The 22,543-nt window shown below is 41.5% G+C and overlaps 3 protein-coding genes across 4 annotated transcripts; 2 read left to right on the top strand and 1 right to left on the bottom strand.

Annotated features, from left to right (window-relative positions):
- The first annotated feature begins 227 nt into the window (after positions 1-227).
- dennd6b (DENN/MADD domain containing 6B) lies at positions 228-6,076 on the top strand. Its single transcript, XM_008400885.3, has 20 exons — positions 228-442; positions 731-769; positions 873-915; positions 999-1,102; positions 1,178-1,258; positions 1,339-1,444; positions 1,853-1,932; positions 2,008-2,070; positions 2,142-2,197; positions 2,299-2,421; positions 2,505-2,600; positions 3,299-3,393; positions 3,473-3,538; positions 3,613-3,677; positions 3,751-3,840; positions 3,913-3,966; positions 4,031-4,140; positions 4,524-4,626; positions 4,709-4,783; positions 4,858-6,076. The coding sequence occupies exons 1-20, from the start codon at positions 302-304 to the stop codon at positions 4,978-4,980; spliced, it is 1,713 nt and encodes a 570-aa protein (XP_008399107.3). The 5' UTR covers positions 228-301; the 3' UTR covers positions 4,981-6,076.
- An 895-nt stretch (positions 6,077-6,971) lies between these two features.
- On the bottom strand, positions 6,972-15,476 carry gcc1 (GRIP and coiled-coil domain containing 1). 2 transcript variants are annotated; one of them, XM_008400883.3, is made up of 5 exons: positions 15,270-15,476; positions 13,608-14,076; positions 11,039-11,677; positions 8,693-9,533; positions 6,972-7,523 (listed from the first exon to the last, which is right to left on the bottom strand). In XM_008400883.3, the coding sequence occupies exons 2-5, from the start codon at positions 13,980-13,982 to the stop codon at positions 7,105-7,107; spliced, it is 2,274 nt and encodes a 757-aa protein (XP_008399105.1). In that variant the 5' UTR covers positions 13,983-14,076; positions 15,270-15,476; the 3' UTR covers positions 6,972-7,104. The 2 variants fall into 2 exon arrangements, with proteins under 2 accessions (XP_008399105.1, XP_081459995.1); XM_081603869.1 differs by having other exon boundaries at positions 13,608-14,071.
- Positions 15,477-16,586: 1,110 nt separating this feature from the next.
- LOC103459372 (ADP-ribosylation factor 4) lies at positions 16,587-22,058 on the top strand. The gene is made up of 6 exons (XM_008400882.3): positions 16,587-16,843; positions 18,095-18,175; positions 19,316-19,425; positions 19,494-19,565; positions 19,639-19,764; positions 21,569-22,058. Exons 1-6 carry the CDS (start codon positions 16,777-16,779, stop codon positions 21,653-21,655), a joined length of 543 nt encoding a protein of 180 aa, XP_008399104.1. The 5' UTR covers positions 16,587-16,776; the 3' UTR covers positions 21,656-22,058.
- The last annotated feature ends 485 nt before the right edge of the window (positions 22,059-22,543 follow it).

Here is a 22,543-nt window from a genome sequence, read left to right as displayed (position 1 = left end):
AGAATAAATCACAGCTAATAGCTAATAGTGATAATAGTTTATCACCATTATGTAGTGATACATAAGCATCAAAATGATAAGAAATAAAATATTTCACCCTACTTGTATTGAATCTGTTTAATGTATGTTTCACAAATATTAAACTTTTTAACCATATGCTAATATTTCAGGCGCACCTGTATTGTTATTGTTATTTTTGCTCAGAATCGATGAGTTTGGATCCGCCTCTCCAGCTGTTGTGCGCCCCCCCACCCCGACTGCTTATTTCAGGGGAGCCGAATTTCGCACAACACCTGCCGCGATGGATCCGTTGGACGGGTTCGGTTCTCCCCGACGGGAAGAGGCTGCGGCAGACAGCCGATCCGGCTGGACCCGCTTCTTCTCCTGGCTGGAGTGCGTGTGTGTAGTTACCTTCGATCTGGAGCTCGGACAAGCCATTGAGGTGCGCTAGCTTAGCATCGCTAACACCAATTTTCGTTTGAATAAGGTACCACTGTAAATCTAAGCAGTCTAGTAGAAATAACTACTTTGTAAGATAAAAATATTTAAACATGAAAAAAAGCCTAATGTCTAATTCTTAATTCGGCGTGTTTAGTAACTGAAATATCTATTTGTTTTTGAAATTACTTAGTCACATTTTTCTCATAAATACTTTTGTAGAAATGAAGACTAGTTAAATTAATAGAATTTTAAATGGAGTCTGGTATTCATTCATTCTTTCCGCTTGCAGCTAGTTTATCCGCAGGATGTCAAACTCACAGAGAAAGAGGTGATTTATTATTATCATTAATTGTATTTTTTTATCCAAATAAATCTGATATGCAATTAAATCATTTCATCTGACTTATGGTGCTGTTTTGGTTTATTGTCAGAAAACCAGCATCTGTTACCTGTCCTTTCCTGACTCCTACTCAGGTAAAAAAAAACATTTATTACATTTCGTTGTTCTGAGGAGGTGAAGTTCAAAGGTCAAACGATGTAAATCTGATTTTCCTCAGGATGCCTTGGGGACACTCAGTTCACCTTCAGGTTACGCCAATCAGTTGGGCGTCAAAGTTTCAGAGACGACGTCTACAACAGAGACGCCCCGGCCACGCTGCAGGTGAGCTTACCTGAGACATCTGGATTCAGGTGTGTCCCACAGAGAGCAGGTAAAACAGGTGTGATGTCTCCTCAGAGGGAAACGGCACATTTTTTCGGCTACGTCTACTTCCGTCAGGTGAAGGATGTGTCTGTGAAGAGAGGCTATTTTCAGAAGGTAACTCACCTGTTCTCCATTACTTGACGTTTAGTTGGATGAGGTCACCTGATGGTTTTTATCATGACGTTACCTTTCAGTCGCTAGTCTTGGTGTCCAGGTTGCCCTACACACACCTGTTTCATTCGGTGCTGCAGATCATCGCACCAGAGTTCTTCGAGAAGCTGGAACCGTTCCTGGAAGCAGGTGATGATGCTTGTCTGAGTTTCTGAAATTCAAAAGGCGAAAATTTTTACTTTTGGAACTCAGAAATTTCCAAGTTTTTTCCCCTAGAGATTAATCTCAACATTTTAGTTTTTTTCTAGCAAATTTACAACTTTAACCTCAGAAATGTCTTTTTTTTTCTTTTAGGAAATTTGTGAGATTATTTTTAAAATTTTTGATTTTTTTTATAGCAATTTTTTTTACTTTTCAAGGTCATACATTTCTTAACTTTTTCTAGAAAATGTCTGAGACGAATCTCAAAAGTGTTTAGTTTAGCATATATATAAATTTACGCCTTTTCTTCTAATACAGGGTTGTATATTGACTCCTCTGTGCCTGTATCATTAAAACAAGCCAGTTTGACTCATCCAAACTCTGTTCATCTTGAAGTTTGCAATGAGATTGACCAGTGGCCCAACCCCTCACCTGGACAGACGCTCAACCTGCCCATCGTGGGCATTGTCTTACAGGTCAGCAGAGGTAAACACAGGTAAACGGAGAGACGTGGGGAAAATCACCTTTTCTGTTGTTTTTCTCTGTTTCAGGTTAGAATTCCTTCAAAAACAGACAAACCGGGAGGAAGTCCCGTCAGACAGATAACTAACGAGGTCAGATCCGTTCTCCCTCCTCCTTCCTGTCCCTCAGCTTCTGTTGTCATAGTAACAGCTTGTCCTTCTAGAGCCCACTGCCAGCTCCAACTCTCCTTCCAACCATCCACGAACTGGACCTCTTTAAGTTAGTGCTGCCCCCTGCCGTTGTTATGAACTGGACCACTGATTGGTCCCAGCGGTAGCCGTCTCTCACCCCCCCTCGCCCCCTTTCTCCATCCTCCTCAGGTGTTTCCAGTCGGTTCTGATCCACCTGCAGATGCTGTGGGAGCTGATGCTGCTCGGCGAGCCGCTGGTCGTCATGGCGCCGTCTCCGACCGTCTGCTCAGAAACAATACTGGCCCTGGTCAGGTAGCTACTAAAAGAGCCTGCCGGCCAATCAGCAGGGAGTGTTGGTGTTGTCATGGTAACGTGAACGTTTCCGTCCCTCTCAGCTCCATAAGCCCTCTGAAGTTCTGCTGTGACTTTCGGCCGTATTTCACCATCCATGACAGCGAGTTCAGAGAGTACACGACCCGGACGCAGGCGCCGTGAGTCTGTGGCCCCCAAAACGCCACGACCGATCACACTTTACAAAACAACAAACGCTTAATTTTAAATGTTTAACATTTTAAATATTTTAAATCAAATTTTTAATTTGAAACGTTCAAAATTCACGCAAGTTTAAAATTTTTATTGTTTTATTATTTATAAACTATTTATTTTTACTTTTTAAATAAAGTTTATTAGTAAATTTTATAAATAATTATAGTTTATTTTATAAAGATGAGGCTGAACATGACGTTTTGAGGCCCTCTTGTGGCAGGGAGGTCAATCTGCACCTACATGTGAAAATATCAGAACAATCTGCTTGACTTTACATAACTATTTTTATTAATAATTTGGAAGAAAAATATGCTTAATAGGAGATTTATTTATTATTTATTTAAGCCTGATGAAAGCTAGAACTTCCACTAGAGGAGTTCTGGGTAGAGTACATTTAAAAAAAAAAGTTTTTATTTTTATTTTCTTAAATCTTAAAAGCAACATGTTTATGTTTTTAGCTTAATTTCTTCTCTAAACATGTTGGTCTTTCATTAAATGGTCTTTGTTAGAGTCCGTATACACAGGTTAAAGATTAATCAATTACCATCATTTCAATAATCAATTAATCACAATTAATCCGATTAATCGCTTCAGCTGCCAGTGCGATTGTTCCACGTACCTCTCGTTTCTCTCTCTGCTTCAGTCCAAATGTGGTTCTGGGGGTCACCAACCCGTTCTTCATCAAGACTTTTCAGAACTGGCCTCACATCGTTCGACTGGGAGAGATCAAGATGGCCGGTAGACTTCGCTCTCATTGTATCGGTTTGTCTCTTTGCAGATCAAACCTTATTAGATTTGGGTGTCTGCGTTTTTCTAGGTGATCTTCCGAAGCAGGTGAAGGTGAAGAAGTTGTCCAAACTAAAAACTCTTGACACCAAACCAGGTAACTTAGCCTGACTCGTCTTTTTGCTTTAGTTCACGCCTGCAGCTTGCTGGTGTTTGAATGTTTGTGTGCAGGGATTTACACAGCCTACAAAACGTTTCTTCACAAAGACAAGATCCTTATCAAGAGGCTTTTGAAGGTGAGCACAGGTCCATGTTGTCTGATGATTTAAGAACCAGCAGCTTACAGGGAATCCTCTTGTTTTGTTGCAGGGAATCCAGAGGAAAAGGCCGTCAGAGGCTCAGAGCGCCATCTTGAGGCGACACCTGCTTGAACTGACACAGAGCTTCATCATTCCTCTGGTGAGGAATCGGTGCAGAAGCAGGTGATTCTGCAGGTGAAAGTGTCAGTAAACCCTCCGTCTTGTCTGACAGGAGCGGTACATGGCGAGCCTGATGCCTCTGCAGAGATCGGTCACACCCTGGAAGGTACGGCTGTCATCACAGCAGATCTCTAGCGGCCATAAAACAACCACTTGGTGTTTGTGCTCAGACTCCTCCACAGGTTCGTCCCTTCAGTCAGGACGAGTTCATTTCCACTCTGGACCACACCGGCCCTCAGCTCACCTCCATGCTCAGAGGGGACTGGATGGGTCTGTACAGGTGAGTCGCACATGTAGCAGCAGGTTGTCGACTGCTGTGGTGCATCCAAAACTTATTGTTGTAAATATCCTCTAATTAAGAATGTTCTTAAAACTAATGCAAAGCATCATGGGATTTGACCTCAGAGCAGGTCAAATCCCATGACCTGCTCATGGGATTCCACGCATTGCTCCCCTTTCATTTGTTATGAAAAGGGGTTAGCAGCATTGATGTTAAAATAGCAGCATTGATGTTAAAATAGATAAAAATGCAGAGATGGGAAGTTTTTGCTGTTTCAGACATCATCCTGCCACGACCGTGTTTGACTATCAATATGGCGTTCTTTTGCTGTTTTCACACCAGATACGCCTAATTTAAATTAAATATCGTTTTCTTCCGCTCAGGAAGTTCTTCAGGTCCCCGAACTTTGACGGCTGGTACCGCCAGCGCCACAGAGAGATGACGCAGAAGCTGGAGAGCCTCCATCTGGAGACGATCTGCGACGCAGTGAGTGTCTTTCCTCACCTCCGGCGTTTGAATATTTCAAACGAGTTTCCACCTTTTAACGGTGACGCTGGGTTTTGTGCAGGACCTTCTGGGCTGGATCAAAGACAAGTCAGAGGTGGAGATCGTGGACCTGATCCTGAAGCTCAGAGAAAAGCTGGTAATGAGATTTAAAATGAGAAGAAGGTTCTGGAAATTAATCAGAATGGGTTCGTAACTGCCTGTTTCTTCCAGATCAAAGCTCGCCGGCAGCAGCTGCAGGTCAAAGATGGAGTTTTAGACAAACTGGACGCTTTCATAAACTCTATAGTCGGCTCGCTGCCTGAAGACCTGCAGCCCGTTCTGAACACACGCTGACACCATCACACCTGATATAAGCCCAAACAATGCAGAAAGCAGACGAGTCTGAAGACTTCATGACGACACAGAAGATTTTCATTTATCTCAACAGAAAACCCAACAGCAGATGGTCGAAGCACACAGTTGTTATTTTTCTAGTTTGAGAAATTAAAAACACCAACATGCTGCTCTCTCCATGTATTTTATCTTAATATACTCTTAATATATTAAGACTTTATTCCCACGTGACTTATTCTGACAATAGTACGACTATTTTCTAGTTTCATTTTATTCTAGTGCAAATTATCCTCATATTAAGACTATTTTCCTGCTGACTTTATTCTCGTAAAATAGCGACTTTAGTTTCCTACAACTCTTTTCTTGTATAACTTATTGTTTGACTTTATAAATGACTTTTTCTTGTACGATTTATTCTCATGTTATGACTATACTTTCATACAACTTTACATGACATTAGTCTTGTATAACTTCTCGTAATGTTACTTTGTTCTTGTATAACTTATTTTCATGACTTTTTTTCTCGTATGACTTTATTTTCTTAATATTACGACTTTATTTCTGTACGATTTATTATCATACAACTTCATACGACTTTAGTGTTGTGCAACTTTATTTTTGGATAATTTCTCGTAATATTACTTTATTCTCATTCAACTTTATTATTTTTTGACTAATACGGCTTTACTCTTCTACTATGAAGAATAAAGTCTTGTAAGACTTTATTCTTGTGGCATTACTGCTAGTAGAGTTGTGAATATAGTCACAAGACTTTATTCTTGTAACTATATTCTCATAATGACTTTAATTTTTTTATGACTTTATTCCCACTGCTTAAAGCTGAGACATCTTGATAGAAACTCAATGTAGATAATTCTGGCTGTAGATATTTCAGTTATTAATTTATGCGAAGATATTAATTTATCTGTCGAGTTTTTAGATATTAATTTATCTAAAAGAAAAGTCCAACTCAGAACAGCAGACAGTTGAAACACATGGCATTATTTTTCTAGTATTATAGAGAAATTTAAAACACTAACACGCTGCTCTCTCTTCATGTATTTGTGCTCTAAAAAATAAAACTTGAATCATCTGAGCCTGGGTTTGTTTTGAACTTAACACTGAAACTGATCAGGTTCTGTATTCAGTTTAGTCTGGATTAAGTTTCCTTGTACATCAGGATGTTGGTCAGGATGTTATTTTCTGAAATAAAGTTCTGTTAATGACGAAAGAAATGTACAAACGAAATTTACGTAGTAGTTCCAAGCCTTTTGCATTGAGTTCACGTAACTAAATTTGTCAGTAGTGAGGCCAAATTTACATTTTATCCATGGCGGACACAAAACGCTAGGTAGCTAGCTAGCTAACGTATTAGCAGCTAATTAGCGCTAGCCACAGAACGCAACAAAGATAATCTGCGTACGACTCAAACGTTTGACAAAAAGTCCCGCGATTAAAAGTCATACGACGACCAAACCTACGATTAAAGCTATATTACATAAATGTTTTTTGATGTTAAAACTGTTATGCTGTGACATTTATGATGCAGATAATATGAACAGCTCGATCTCCTCCACCTCCTCGGTTAACTGCCGTTTTAATAAATGTGCCTGGCCAAAAACAACCAATCAGAGCAAAGAGGAGGGTCTTAGCGCTGTCACGTACTCGCTGATAAATGTACTAATGGCGGAGAATCAACCTCTGCTAACTAGCTTTAGCATTCACAACAAGATGTGCCAGCTGCAGCATAACAAAGACTGATAGGGAATGATTGGCAGCACTAAGACCCGCCTCCTGGCTCTGATTGGTTGTTTCTACTTAGAACTGGGAGCAAAGGAGCTAACTTTTTTTCTTTTCCCGCAGATTATCTGTCAGTGAAAACTCTGTAATGAATTTAAGACTTAATTTTACATACATTAAATTCTGTAAGTTAAATAAATCTAAAAAAGAAGCTTGTTCTAAGAATGAATCCCAGAAAACAGACTCAATCACACACAAAAAATAGTTTATTTTCCAATTAAGTCAAAATATAAAGACAATCTGCTGGATTAGAGCTTTAATAGTTGTCACAGTGAGCCAGTCATGGTCGTATGTGTGGAATTACTCATGCGTCTCTCCAGGTGTTCACCTGCGCACGGGGCCCCACCAGACTGGCCCCTGCAGCTTTGTGACGTCCTGCTTCTCCTGTGGGCTGAAGTGCAGGATGGTCAGGATGGCGTTGAGCGTCTGCAGCCGCCCGCTGCTGTCCTGCAGCGTCAGGAACTTGTAGATGACGTTCTTCAGGTACTCCAAGTTGGCTCCCTCTCGGTTCTGGTCCCGTATCAGCTTGTCGAGGCGGCCCCGCAGCTCCGCCGTCTCCTCCTCGTGCCGCTCCGCGTTGGCGATCAGCCGGGCCTGCAGCTGGTGCAGATCCTCCTCCAGGCGATGTTTCTGCCGCCGCAGGCCGCCCGTCTCCACCTCCTTACGCGCCAGCTGCTCGGCGTACAGCAGCAGTGTGGACTCAGTGGGCGTGGCCTGCCGCAGCGCCTCGCTTACCGCGTCACCTGCACAGTCGGACAGCAACGGTGCTACAATAAATCGCAGAGAATTTGTCATGGAAATCTAAAAATATGCAAACCTATTCCTATGGTTCTTATAAAGTATATAAATAAGTATGTAAATCTTATATCATATTTGAACGGGGGGCCACAAAAGTCATTACCATCAAAATATAAACATTAGTTTGTGATTATTTAGTTTTACCTTTTCAGCCATTTTTATAAAAATGAAATCTGTATACCAGGGGTGTCCAAACTGCGGCTCGTGGGCCATAAGTGGTCCCCTGAACTGATTTTAAGTGGCCCTCCAACTACAATTTAAATATTACACAACTTTATCTGCCAGCACAGATGGCTGATGCAGATAGAGACTTTTTGTTTTTAATAATTACAAACAAATTAAAATTTCCCCATAATGAAAATGTTTGCTGCAATAGAAAGCATCCATCTATTTATGGCCACAGTTTTTGAACACATCTATTTAGTGACTTTCACTCAAAAGCAGACTGCTTTTAATTCAGTAAACATGGTGGTTTTCATCAAAATTTCATACAAAACGTAACAAATCCGGTTTTTATAGTAGACATTTTTCTATTTGTTTAGGATTTCTTTCCACAAAAACGTGCAATTTGAAAGCCTTTTTAATAAGGCAAATCCATATTTAAATTTGGGAGGATATACTGATTTACACAACCATTCCTACAAAATGTCTAACTTAGTTTATTGTCGAGCAGGTAAAATGTGATTTTAAATTGTTTTAAAAAGTAGTAAAAAAGTAATTCTGACTTGGCAATTTAAGCCCACATGTCAAAAAGTTTAAACAACCTGCTGCATACGCTGCAAAAACACAAAATCTTACCAAGTATGTTTGTCTAAATATTTGCACAGCATACATTTGAATTAAAACACAAAATGTACTTCCAGAAAAATATAAGAGGTTATTTTAGCGAATTCATTTCCAAAGTGTCAGATTTTGTAATTATATGGTCAATGGAAACGCAGCTGCAGATAAAGATTGGTGCATATTTGTAATGGAGCAGCAGCTACTGCTACGTGTTTGTCCGTTTATGTTTGTCCATGTTTATTTATTTTTTTACCTGCCTATATTTTACTGCTTCTTATACCTCCATGAGATATTGTTGATTAAACAACAATAATAATAATAAGAATAAAACCTTCACAGTCGGAGGCGCCGGCGGCAGCTTCCTGCAGACAGTCGGCAGCGGGGTCGTTGGAGTTGCGGCTGCAGGTGAGCACGGCGGCGCGCAGCCTCTCCAGCTCCTGGTCCTTCTCGTCCAGCAGTGCCATCGTTCTCTCCCGGTGCTTGTGCAGCTCCGCCTCCAGCCGCTGCAGCTCGTCGCGGTGCTGCGCCTCGGCTCGTTCCAGCTCCTGTCTGTGGGAGAGCTGCAGCGCCGCCGCCTGCTGCTGCCGCTCCTCCAGCTGCTGGCGGTGCCGCGCCTCCGCCTCGTCGCTCTGGATCCGCAGGGTGATGTACTTTTCCCGCAGCTCCGCCAGCTGATCCCGGACTTCCTCCAGCTCCTTGGCCTGGCAGCCATCTTTAGCAGTCTTGTTCTTCAGAACCACCTGGGCGCGCAGCTTGTACCGCTCAAACTCGTCCCGCAGCTGCTGCAGCTCCTGCTGCTGCAGAGCTGCGGTTCTGTCCTCGGCGTCCGCCACATCCTGGATGTTCTGGTCCGGGTTCCTCTGAGCCGCCAGCAGCAGCAGCTTCTTCACCGTCTGCAGTTTGTTCTTCAGGACGGCCACGTCCAGCTGCGACTCGTCCAGGCTGAGGTCGGTGCTGGACCTGCTGGAGGCGGCGATGGCCAGCGTCTTGTTCTCGGTGTCCAGCTGCAGGATCCGGTCCCTCAGCCTCTGAGCTGATTGCTGGTCCCGCTGCTTTGCCTTCTCACAGGAACCCAGCAGCTCCGACAGCTCAGACACCCGCTGCTCCAAACCCGCAACCCGCAGCTCTGCAGCCTGAGCGCGCTCTCGCGCTCGCTCCTCTGCCTCGCAGACCTGCGAAACCAAAAACTAAAAGCATGAGACACGCCTGCAGCTCTGCAGTGCTAACAATGAAACAAATCCAGAAAACTGGTGGATAAATCTGTGGCTTTGTCACCAAGACCAAAGAGGTGATGGTGGAGTTTAGGGGGCGAAAACCTGCTTAGAGGAGATGCATTATTATGCAAAATTTACGTTTTGCCAGTTTTTCTAGTTTTATTTGATTCTCAACTGCTTCTGAAAACAACCAATTGCTTAAAAAACAAAACAAAACAAAAAAAAACAGCTGCCTTTTGGCAACAAGTTCATATTTATTGGTGCCTGGAAAATGAGCCGGTTCAAAACCTCCTGAATGTGGCGTCACAAATCAGGAGGTGCAGCCTTGTTACCTAGCAACCCCATCGGAGTTCCACCGTTACCTAGCAACCCCGCTCAGCTGAAGAAAGCTCTTTCAGCTACTTTTACTGTCTGCCTTTAACTTTCTCCTGCCTTTTCTTCAGTTCTTCCTGATATTTTCTCACGGCTGTTTCACCAGAAACAGCAACTTTTCTAATTCTTTATTTTTTTTTTTTAGAGTTCTCATAAAATTATTACAACTTTATTTTCATTTCATTTATTTTCCTTAACATTCCAGTTGTATCTGTGCATTTCTTCTAGATTTATATATTTATTGACATATACTTCTTATTTTATTCAATTATTTGACTTACCTTTGAGAGTTGCTGTTTTTGAGAGTTGCTGTTTTTGTGCACAATGACACTAAAAGCAAATCTGATTTTGATTTTCATGTCATTTCGACCGTATTGCAACTTTGTTCTAGTAATATGACTTTTATTCTCTTAATATTACCACTTTCTGCTGCAAAAAGATTAAAAAATGTTTAAAAGTCTCTTAAGGAACAACAAAACTGCAGAGGTTAAGTATAAATACTCAAAGCATCAATCTCTACCAAACATAAATGAGATTATTTCTGTTTATTTTAATAAAAGAGTTAAAACTAGTGCCTTTCTCCTTGTCATTTTGTGGTACAAAATTTTTGTGAAGAAGTGAAACATTTTTTGAATTAATCAGTAACAGAGCACAAGGAATACGATCCAGGTATGCCTGGGCATTTATTGCATCGTTTATCATTTATTATGATACACTTGTTGCTGTAAGAATTAATGATGTTTAAAACTCCAGAAAGTGTCTGTATTGTTAGTTCTACTGTTTCTATTATCAGTAAATATCAATTAATTTGAAAATGTGACTAAATTCAGTGACTGTGTGCAGTTTAGTGACATTAATCTCATGTGACTGGTGTCCTAAAGCAGCATATTATGAACATGTTTATCAGCAGCAGTATTTGCTGTGCCATATAATTACCTACAAAAGAAGCAGGTAAATAGTTCTGATCATCGCTTTCATCGTTATCACAATAATTCTAATATATCGTGATAAACCTTTAGGTCCGTATCGCCCAGCCCTGGTTCCAGCTGTATCTAAATAAACTCCAGACTCTGCGCCCGTTCTGATCTCACCTTCTTGGTCTCGTTGTGGATCTGCTGCTGGAAGGAGTTCTTCAGCTGCTGCACTTCCTGCTGCAGCTCCTCCACTCTGGGGTCCGGTTTCCTCTGCTCCTCCTCCGCCGCCTGCAGCCTCCTCCGCAGCTCGTCCCTCTCTTCCCTCGCCAGGTTCAGCTGCGCCTCTGACTCCGCCCCCCGGTCCACGGCCTGCGACGAGGCCAGCAGGGCGGCGCTGGCGTCATGCAGGCGCAGCTCGGCATCCTGCCGCAGGTCCCGCTCCTGCTGCAGGAGCCTCTGCAGCTCCCTGAGCTGCTGGACGTGGTCCCCCTGTTCCTGCTCCCTCTCATGCTGCTGCGTGATGATGCGAGCGCGGCCCTCTGCCACCTGCTGCTGCAGGGCGTGAAGCTCCGCCTCCTGCGCCGCCGTCACGGCGGCCAGACGCTCCTGCAACTCCTGCACTTCCTGTTTCAGTTGGCGCTTGTCGGCCTGGAAGCTCGCCTCCATGCGGGATTTCTCCTGCGAGACGGTGGACAGCGAGGCGGTGAGCGTGCTCAGCTGGCTCTTCAGCTGGGCGACGCGGCGCTCGGCCTCCACATTGGAGGGGGGCGGAGCTTGATGTTGCTCCGCCTCCACGCTGCTGCTGTCGGCATCAGGCTGCAGAAAAACAATCGGCACATATTACTGGACTGAACATCAGGTCGATATGCTGGACGTGGTCCCCCTGTTCCTGCTCCCTCTCATGCTGCTGCGTGATGATGCGAGCGCGGCCCTCGCATCATCGCTCGCCGTCTCGCTGAGTCGGAAACAGCTACTGTCATTCGGTTGCCGTGGCAACAGGTCTCATGATACTGTGACTTTGTTTTTGATATGTTATGACTTTATACTCGTATTATTTAGACATTATTCTTGTACCATTTCATTCTGATGTTACATTTCATTTTGTATTTTTCCCTTGTTTGTGGCGTATTTCAGTCCATCCATCCATTTTCTTACACCCTTGTCCCTTAATGGGGTCAGGAGGGTTGCTGGTGCCCGTCTCCAGCTATCGTACCGGGCGAGAGGCGGGTTCACCCTGGACAGGTCACCAGTCTGTCACAGGGCAACACAGAGACACACAACCATGCACACACACACTCACACACATAGGGACAATTTGGAGACGCCAATTAACCTGACAGTCTTTTTTTTGGACTGTGGGAGGAAACCGGAGTACCCGGAGAAAATCCACGCATGCACAGGGAGAACATGCAAACTCCATGTAGAAAGACCGGGGCCGGGAATCGAACCCAGAACCTTCTTGCTGCAAGGCAACAGCTCTACCAACTGCGCCACTGTGCAGCCCACTCGCATTTCAGTCATTCCTATAAAAATAACAAACGACAAAAACTGGAGAAATTGTGTAGAATGATGCAATATTCACAACAGGCATCAAATATAACATATTTCATGTAGTATAGAAGTGAGAGTTTGTTAAATTTGATCAAACAGCAGAAATAATGTAATATTAAATTATTGTCTAATATAAAAGAGACATTAGTTTTGTTCTTTCTTGCATCTTGACAGAAACCAAACTATTTATATATAAAGGGAGTATACAGTTTGCTCATTAACACATCATAAAGTTTCTCATGTTTTATCAAAATTGGATAATGAATTATGGCCCTATGAATATTTTTGTGATAAATTCCTGCTCATCCAGCGATAGCCACAATTAGCCGCTGTCCAATCCAGTGACATATATTGATGATAGACACAATCATCCATATCGTTCTTGAATGAGGGAAGACGGGAGCGGAAGATCGACAGGCGGATTGGGGCAGCATCTGCCGTGAAGCGGGCGGTGTACCGGTCCGTCATGGTGAAGAGAGAGCTGAGTCAAAAAGCGAAGCTCTCGATTTACCGGCCGATCTACGTTCCCACCCTCATCTATGGTCATGAGCTTTGGGTCATGACCGAAAGAACGAGATCACGGATACAAGCGGCCGAAATGGGTTTCCTCCGCAGGGTGGCTGGGCTCTCCCTTAGAGAGAGAAGCTCGGTCATCCGGGAGGGACTCAGAGTAAAGCCGCTGGTCCTTCACGTCGAGAGGAGCCAGTTGAGGCTCAGGCATCTGGTAAGGATGCCTCCTGGACGCCTTCCTGGTGAGGTGTTCCGGGCACGTCCCACCGGGAGGAGGCCTTGGGGAAGACCCAGGACACGCTGGAGGGACTATGTCTCTCGGCTGGCCTGGGAACTCCTTGGGGTTCCTGGAGGAGCTGGAAGAAGTGGCTGGGGAGAGGGAAGTCTGGGCCTCCCTTCTGAAGCTGCTGCCCCCGCGACCCGACCCCGGATGAAGCGGCAGAAAATAAATGGATGGATGGATGGATGGATGGATGGATGGATGGATGGATGGATGGATGGATGGATGGATGGATGGATGGATGGATGGATGGATGGATGGATGGATGGATGGATGGATGGATGGATGGATGGATGGATGGATGGATGGATGGGTGGGTGGGTGGGTGGATGGATGGATGGATGGATGGACGGACGGACGGACGGAATCATGTTAGATTTAACAGAAAGGAAGTGACTGACGTACCGTAGAGTCGGACCTCTGGCCCGGTTCCCCCTGGTCCTCCTCACTCTGCTCCCCTCTGTTGGTCTCACTGGCGGCGTCCACAGACGCTCCTGTGTCCACACTGTCCTCACTGTGCAGAGAGCAACCGTCGTCCAGCAGGTCCAGCCGCCTTGCTGCATCCGGCTCCTGCTGCTTAAGGTCCAGGTCCTGGGTGACGGTCAGAACCTTCAGGCTGGCTTCCAGAGCCTCCTTCTCCTTCAGGAGGCTCTTGTAGGCCCGGACTACATCCTTAAAGCGGGTCTGGTACTGGACCAGCTGCTTTTTCTGAGACTCGATGGTGTCCAGCAGCTCCTTCCTGCTGGGGCCGCCGCCGAAACTCATCCCAAACTTCTCCATGTCGGGCTCAGTCCAGGTCAGACCGGTTCCATCGTCATACAGAGATCGGACTCATGCAGGTCTCACAGTGGACTCGGTTGTCCTCACATCTAAACTAAAAGAGAGAAATACTTCATTAAACATCTGCAGGCTGTCCTGCTGTCAATTAATAAAATAGCATCAGAATCAAGCTGTTTATGGATACAACTTCGGTTTTTACATCAAGTATTTAATTTCCTTTTTCCAATGTTTGAATTGATTTGAATTAATCTGCATGAACACAGATATTCACAGGACTTAGATTTTTTTGAAAACATTCAAGATGGCTGCTAACGAAAATTTATATTTGGACTACAACTGCCAATATTTATGTTGTCAGATTAAACATAATTTCACCCATTTAAAAAAACAACAAAAAAAATCTGAGTCATTGATCTTTTTTTTTTTTCTTGTTTTTCTTTGCGCGCAATTGTTCAAGATGTACACTGTTCTCCTATAACTGGATAAATCTGTTTGTGGTCAAATCCTGCATATTTATAAATATTTTGAACCATGGAAATTCTATATATTTTCTTGATCTTGTTTACTTTATCTGGTAGCTACTTGTCAAAATGGCCACCATGGTGGTAATGGAGAATATATGTTTCATCCTAAAATTAAAGTGACTAAAGGGAAATATGAAAAACCTTCATCCTGAGAGGGTGAGGATGCAAACTTTCATGCTTGTTTCCACACTTTAAATTTGTTTTTACAGTAATATGTTGCACGGTTTTATTCTGTTTTTTCCTGAAATGCAGTTTATTATTCAACTCCAATAATGTGAAACTACTTATGGATCCAGTCGCGCTCCTAATTATTTTTGGGTGATTTCTTTAATCTCGTTCTGCTATTCAGGATCCGGTTTTGGATTTAGTCCAGTTAGTTTGAATCCTCAAATAGTGACTTCCTGGTGCAGCAACGCAGTCTGTAAATATAAATCTTACAGGCAGATGCATCACAGTCCAGTCCAGTGATACATTGAAATAGTTTGAATTTCGGTTATTAAATAAATGTAGTGTTTCAGGATCCACAAGATTCCACATTCAGAGACAGATAGTGGCAAAAATGGTAGACAAGAAGCTCTATTTTATGTTTATGTATTGAAAATTTTTTATTTATGTATATATATTTTTGATTAACTTGTCTTAAATGTGTTTTAATTAATCAAATTTCGTTGTAATCTGCAGAAATTGCTGTTTTACATTTGAACTATGAAAAAGTCAGAAAACTTCACAGTCCACTATCCCGCCGGTTGGATCCGGTTCTTACCTGATAATCGGCTTCCTGATACAATAAGCGGCTTTTAGCGCTTTAGAGTCACAAACTAACTAAACTAAATATACTTAGCTGTCGACATCAAATCGAAACACAACAAACCGGTCCAAAAAAATCCTGTTAGCCCTCTCCTATGTCACAACAGCAGCTGCTGACAGCCGCCATGTTCTGCCACAGCGGAACTAACGAGAAGGACCGCCCTGCAGCAAACAGGAAGGGGCGGGGACAAATGTCAGCCCCATAGAGGGCGCTATTTCCAATATTATTTACGGTAGTTTCTTTTTTCTTTTGAAATGTTTTTTGGATTCCAGTCATGATTAAAAATTTAAAAAATTGAATATATTGTAAATTAGTTATTTGTTGTTTTTCTTTTGAGACGCGTGGATTCAGTAGAGAAAGCAATAACCCTTGCCTAACTATCAAATATATTCAGTTTTATACCATTTGAACCCTTTTAATATTTTTCAGCCAATTCTATATTTAAAAAAACATGTTTTTAACTCATTTATTCAAAATCAATGTGGATGTATTCTACTATTCTTTTATATTTTTAACAATTTCTTAGTCAAAATTGTGTATTTTGCTTCAATAGCTTCCGTGTCATGTGACTCATTAACGCCAAATCAATATAAAATTGTTCTGCTAGACCAGATAGATGAGGTACACTCATTTTTACTATTCTATTGTCTTCCATAGATTATTTAGACACTTTTTAAGTCAAAATGAATCTTTTTTCCTCAATAGCTTCCAAGTCATGTGACTTGTTGACTCACAATCAGTGGAAAATGATCTACTAGACTATTTTAACAAGGCACACTCATTTTTACTCCTCGTCAGTGGATCACATGACATGGAAGCTATTGAAAACCTATTTTGTATTTTTATATACATATAAAATTACAGAAAAAATAAAAAAAGACTTTAAATGGGATAAAAATGAGTCAACCAGTGTAGTTGAACAATTTCATATTGATTTGGAGTCAATGAGTCAATGAGTCTGACCTGGAAACTATTGAGGAGAAATAATAAATTTTGACAAAATTTTTTTTTTAAAAAAACATATAAAAAGGGTTCAAATTTTAAAAGAAAAAATGTGTGTGGCTCATCTATTCAGTCTAGCTGAACAATTTCATACTGATTTTCAGTCAACTCAAAGTTGGATATTTTACCCCGCTGTATAAGACATTTTGTTTAATATTTAAAATATCTAAATTATGAGAATATAATTTTCATGTCTTAATTTTTTTCCTGGGGACCCAAACGCATCATTGTTCTTGGAGTTGTTAATAAAGTTGTTTCAAAGTCGTGACGTCATTTATTCCGCGTTGGCCTGGACGTGGCACCAAGGAGGAGCAGCGCCCACAATTCTATCTGATCCGGTTCTTCTACGCTTGTTATTCGGTTCTGACAGCAGCCTCAGCGGGCTAAGCGCCTAACAGCTCCCACCCTCAGCTTGTCATCTACTCAGGCTGCCTCCGTGGAAGACGTTGTTTAATAAAAAATGGGTCTGACCATCTCGTCTCTGTTCTCCAGGCTGTTCGGGAAGAAACAGATGAGGATACTGATGGGTAAGCATTGCGGCTAGGCTAACTAGCTCCGATCTGATCGGGCCAGTACCGGCGGCTGGCTGAAAGCGAACTCTACAGCCGAACTGCTGCTTTTCAACGGTCACACTTTACGCTGCCACCCGGTTTACGTTCGTGCTGATCTATGTTTTACTGCGACTTTTAAAGAAAACGGACCAAATCGAAGCTAAGTTAGTTAGCAGACGCTAACGGTCAGAGCTAAACGGAAGGAGTGGTAGATCTGTTGAAACTGTCAGATCCAGTTAGTCTTTTTCCATTAATCTTCTGATCCAGTCAGAAATAATCAGAATCAATCTGCTGTCAGTTTTAGAGACAGTTCTCTTAGTTTCTGTGTAGTTTTTCTGCTTTTAGAAATGGTCATCTACTTAATCTTTATGACTTCGTATCAGTTTTTCTCTTCTATTGTTGCTATTGATCCAGTTTTGTCATTGATCAACTCCTTAGCCTGTTGATCCAGTTGTGTTGGGCTGGATCCACTTCCAGTAGCTTGTGTCCATTTGTTTGAAACTGGTTCCAGTTTTGATTTGATCTCCAGAAGTCAGGATCCACTGAACATTTGGATTAAATTATTTAGCATATATTATTTTATTGATCCACTTGCATTACACTCTATATTTATTTTATAGTTAGTTATGTGAGTCGAAGATCTGAACATTATCTCTAAATATATATATATATATACACTGCTCAGAAAAGTGTATATGTACACTTACTGTTTAAGTGAACACTTAAGTGTTCACTTTATTTTTTTGAGCAGTATATATATATATATATATATATATATTTCCTTTTCCTGTTTTCAGGCGCAGTCCTGAAGATGTTGCCTTGAAGGTTTAGTTCTGGATGAATTCTTGTTGTTTCTGGATCCTTTTATGTTATTGTGGATTTGTGTCTTTGTCTGTTCACAAACTGTTAGATTTAAAGAACAGAAAAGTAAAGAATTAGTTGCAAATATCTAAAAAATATTGAATTTTTAGGGTGAAAGGTGACATACGATGAAGTAGATCTGATCATCAGGAAAATGTTTGTGCATTACCTGTGGTGTCCAACAGGGGTCAGTGTTTGGTCTCAATTATTCTTGTTACATAAATGGCCATTTTAAGTTGGCTAAAATAATATAGTTGTTTAAGTAGAAGGGTGTGGGTGATTACTTAACATATGTACATATGTTCTGTTTAAACACCAGTAAATATGAACCAAATGATCAGAACGTTCTGCCTTTGCTTGTTTCAGTGGGTCTGGATGCAGCTGGAAAAACAACAATCCTGTACAAACTGAAACTCGGAGAGATCGTCACCACCATCCCAACTATCGGTGAGCTCAGATCGTCTTTCAAGCAGCTAAATGCTCAAAGGTCAACAGGAGGAGGGTTGATGAGATGAAATATTGATTATTGGTTGTTACTGCGTTGTACCTATGTGAACTTCAGAGTTTATTTTTGTCCATTAGGACAGAATCAGATCAGGAGTATCAGTAACCAACCAATTCCTGACTCCAGTTACTCTATTTGTTCATACGCTGGAACATTCATTTCCAAATCAGCCCTGCTTTATATTCACTTTTACCTTCCGCTAAACTTTCCATCGATATGAGTGGATCCACCTCGTTTGCTTTTCCTCTTTAAATCTGCGTTCGACCCACTTCGAACCCGCTCTGCGTTCATGAAGCCTCATTTTCAGCTCCTCTGGGTTTTGGGTTGCCGATCAGGTATTGTTTGAGCTTTTCAGATGCTAATCAGTTTCTCCCGGTGGTAAAAGCAATACCTTGTTGCCATGGTTACGCATCATAACTCCCCAAACCAGAGGGGCAAGTTGTAAAAACAAAGAGTAGGGCCTTGCAGGAAAACCTCAAATGTGGAAAGTTTAGCGAACTAAATAAAATTTTTCCAACTTATTATGACATTTTTGAAAAATGTGGATTTAATGTCTGGAGGAATAAATAGAGCGTCTTCTGCGAGTGAGAGTCTAGCTCTGCTTCTATTACAAATGATTGCAAAACTTTGTCAGTTTTCCACTAATGTCGAACAAACACAATTTTGCATTTTGTGTTTTATAAAAATATTATATTTTTATAATATTTCTTATTATAAAAATAAGAAATATAAGAAGATTATATTTCTTTTTATTTCATTAAATAAGAAATATAATCAAAATCATGTGAATAAGTTTTTCATTTAAAAACATCATCCTCCAACCACTTCCTGTCGTTTTCTTTGTCGTTTCTGCCAGTAGTAACATCTGGTTGTTGATCACATGACTTCTGAGGTGCGAAAAAAGGATTTCCGTTGCAATTTTGCAAAATACACCAATTTCAATACAGCCGAAAAACCCTCCTCATCCTAGTGCAAAGACTTCCCGTTGAAATTGCCATGTTGCCACCGAGCTGATTTGGTTCTTCAGTCAACGGAAGCGTTGGCCTGACCTGGCGCTCGCTAACGGCTGCTGCGTGTTTCAGGTTTTAACGTGGAGACGGTGGAGTACAAGAACATCTGCTTCACGGTGTGGGACGTCGGCGGCCAGGACAAGATCCGACCTCTGTGGAGGCACTACTTCCAGAACACGCAGGTACGCCCCCCGCAGGCGCAGGCTCAAACTGCGGCTACCGACGTTCTGACCCGGTTCTTCTCCTGCAGGGTCTGATCTTCGTGGTGGACAGCAACGACAGAGAGAGAGTGGCCGAGTCGGCGGAGGAACTCTCCAAGATGGTGAGTGGTCAGTAGATCCAGACATGATCTGTCATCGTTGACATCACGCGTCACATGACTCTGGCTCCCTCAGATCCAGGAAGACGAGCTGAAGGACGCCGTCCTTCTGGTGTTTGCAAACAAACAGGATCTTCCCAACGCCATGGGGGTCAGCGAACTCACCGACAAACTGGGCCTGCACAGCCTGCGCAGCAGAACCGTAAGGATGGATTTACAATCACCACCTGCAGAACAGGAGCTGTGTGAAGCTTAGCATAGGATGGTATCGAGAATAATCGATTAGTGAAGTAATCGTCAACTATCTTACGGTAAATTAGACTCAAAAAAGGCCATATACTGAAAGAACAACACATTCAGAGCAGTAATTTAGGCAGAACTGTGAAACAATTTTACCTAAAAGTTTCACTTTGTTTATATTCTGTAAACAAGAACTCAAATTAGCACATTTTGCTATCCAATTATAAATTATTATTTATAATCCATAAAATAATCAATACTCTGTATTGGAATTAAGATGCAGATTTAGACTGGAATTTAATTATTTGTATCTTTTAATGCATTTCTAATATTGCATAAATTAAAAATCTGCAAAATTTTACAATTTTTATCAAGTTAATTGTCAGTATAATCGAAATTAATCTATTAACTCAATAATTCCTAGTTGCAGGAAGTATTTAGCTCATTTAAGCAGCTCAGATGAATTAGATTTTTTCCTGTCTGAACGCTTTTCTCACATCATTTCAAATAAAATGTTATAAATAATCACTTTTTATCTTATTGCCACAAACCCAGAGCTGGAATGAGGTCTGGACTTCTGATAAAGTTAAAATATCTTCCAGTCCTGTTGAAAATTAAAGTTTATTATTCATTTGGAGGGCAAACTTGACTTTAATATATTACTTAAAAATGGTCTCAAAATAATATAATTTATTAAAAGAATTTCTGGGACAGTTTATGGTCCAGTAAAAGTTGTCATTGTGACATTTAAACACATTATTCCATTTCTTCAGCGCTAGTTGAGAGACTGCTGCCTCCTGGTGGCTGTAATGTGCTTTACACACCTGGTAAAATCTGAAAAGGACAAATCTCTTAAATCTCTTCAGTTCATGTCTCTTAAAGATTATTTTAAGCTTTGACAGTTATTGTTCCCTAATTCAGAGAGTTAGAAATTTGTTTTTTGTGCAATAAAACAGTTTTCCTTCCCTTTGGCAGAAATGATGCAACCAACATTTCATGTCTTTCCTTCCTCTTGCGTCAGGACAAAGAGTCACTTTTTTCTAACACTTTTTATATGTTCTGTAATATTTTGCAAGTTCTGTTTGCGCTTCAGTAGTAAGAATTGTCCTTATTTGTATTTCCTGGCAAACTTATTTCCTGTTAGACATTTTTAAAGCTGCAGTATGTAACTTTAATTTTTATTTTACCGATTTTTGAAACTGTTTGAGACAGATAATCTGTGGAAAAATGGAGCTCCTCTGCCTTCCCCCAGTCCTCCGAGTTCTTAACAGAAACAACCAATCAGAGCCTGGAGGCGGGTCTTAGTGCTGTCAGTCACCCTTTGTGCTTTAAACAGAATCTCTTGGTTTCTGAATCAAATCGTGACCCTAAAAGTTGGAGTCAAATCAATAGTGAAAGATTTGCATCTCAAACTGCTACCCTGCAGCTAGCTTAGCCCACTGTGAATGCTAAAGCTAGTTAGCATAGCCACTGATAACTGTCAATAAATTGTTTTCCCAAACGCAAGGCGTTTTTCCACCCTTAGCACATTGAGCAGCGTGTACATGATGCTGGTTGACAGCGCTAAGACCCACCCACTGGCTCCAGTTTTCTTCAGTAATAGGAGCTCAGGGAAGAAGTGAAGATTCATCTTTTCACATTCCTTCCTCATTTTAAATCGTCACAATTTTAACAAATAAGTAAAAATCATGTTTTCATAAAAGTCACAAACTGCAGCTTTGATGCTGAATGGATTCTGGTTCTGACGGGTTTGTTTCTGGTTCCAGTGGCACGTCCAGGCCACCTGCGCCACTCAGGGGACGGGTCTCTACGAGGGTCTGGACTGGCTGTCCAATGAGCTGTCGAAACGCTAGACGCCTACAGGAAGCAGCAGGATGATGTCACCGTGTACAAACCGAGGAGGGAGGATGGGGAGCATTTCACAGGACTGTTTCTGGGTTGTTTTTGTTTTTTTAAATTATAAATGTATCTGTAGGAGGAAGTGATGTCATGGACTCTGAGCTCACCTGGTTTCCCATCATCCTCTTCTATTGTTTGTTAGGTCTGTTTGTTTTCTTTTAATCTGTTTTAACTCCAGATCATGTGACCGGATGTTGTAGGGAGAGTGGGGGGCGGGGCTTACGACAGGTGACAGTTACCTGGTCATGTGTCTCATTCCACAGAGCCGGACCTGACGGCCTCGTCATTCCTTATCAGTGTGAAGAGGAAGAAACACAGACGCAACAACGATGCAATAAAGGTTTTTTTTTCTTCTCAGATCTCTTTAAGTGCACTTTTTCACTAAAGTTTCACCTTGACCTTTGACCTGCTTTTGATAAAAAAAAATTTTACAAGAATGAAACAATACACGCTGGTCGTTTTAGGATCTGTGGACTAAAATTAGTCAAGAGTTTAATGCATTTAATGAACAGAAAAAAATAAGATTTTTCAGTATTTAACCTGCTGATCAATAATTAGAACCAACGTTGATTTCCAGATGATCCCATATGTGATTTTAATTAAACGCAGCTCATTTAAGGAGAGTTTGAACAAATCCTACCTATGATTGTTACATCAGAAGATTATGATGTAATCTGAGAAGAAAGGAATCAGTTCAATCTTTCAATATTAGGAATTAGTTGATTAAGAATCTGACCAATATCATTAATCCTCTTGGAGTTACATTTGTTCAGGATATGGAATAAGTTCAGGAGGAAGAATCAGGAATAGAAAAACAGAAATCGGTTCAAAGGAAGCAGCTG

This window comes from Poecilia reticulata, chromosome 23 (genome assembly GCF_904066995.2).
Source record: "Poecilia reticulata chromosome 23, P_reticulata-male-v2, whole genome shotgun sequence".
In the NCBI taxonomy this organism is placed as follows: Eukaryota; Metazoa; Chordata; class Actinopteri; order Cyprinodontiformes; family Poeciliidae; genus Poecilia; species Poecilia reticulata.
The sequence above is the reverse complement of the archived record's forward strand: the minus strand, read 5'-3'. Positions and strand labels throughout refer to the sequence as shown.

What these genes read in the sequence shown, in the direction of transcription:
- dennd6b (XM_008400885.3), top strand. Translation starts at nt 302, where the DNA reads ATGGATCCGTTGGACGGGTTCGGTTCTCCCCGACGGGAAGAGGCTGCG. An exon ending in CTTTCCTGACTCCTACTCAG is followed by an intron (nt 916 to 998) that starts GTAAAAAAAAAC and finishes GATTTTCCTCAG; the next exon opens with GATGCCTTGGGGACACTCAG. An exon ending in TGGAGACGATCTGCGACGCA is followed by an intron (nt 4,627 to 4,708) that starts GTGAGTGTCTTT and finishes GGTTTTGTGCAG; the next exon opens with GACCTTCTGGGCTGGATCAA.
- gcc1 (XM_008400883.3), bottom strand. Translation starts at nt 13,982, where the DNA reads ATGGAGAAGTTTGGGATGAGTTTCGGCGGCGGCCCCAGCAGGAAGGAG. An exon ending in GCCAGAGGTCCGACTCTACG is followed by an intron (nt 11,678 to 13,607) that starts GTACGTCAGTCA and finishes GTTTTTCTGCAG; the next exon opens with CCTGATGCCGACAGCAGCAG. An exon ending in CGGCGCCTCCGACTGTGAAG is followed by an intron (nt 7,524 to 8,692) that starts GTTTTATTCTTA and finishes CCGACTGTGCAG; the next exon opens with GTGACGCGGTAAGCGAGGCG.
- LOC103459372 (XM_008400882.3), top strand. Translation starts at nt 16,777, where the DNA reads ATGGGTCTGACCATCTCGTCTCTGTTCTCCAGGCTGTTCGGGAAGAAA. An exon ending in CACCACCATCCCAACTATCG is followed by an intron (nt 18,176 to 19,315) that starts GTGAGCTCAGAT and finishes TGCGTGTTTCAG; the next exon opens with GTTTTAACGTGGAGACGGTG. An exon ending in ACAGCCTGCGCAGCAGAACC is followed by an intron (nt 19,765 to 21,568) that starts GTAAGGATGGAT and finishes TTCTGGTTCCAG; the next exon opens with TGGCACGTCCAGGCCACCTG.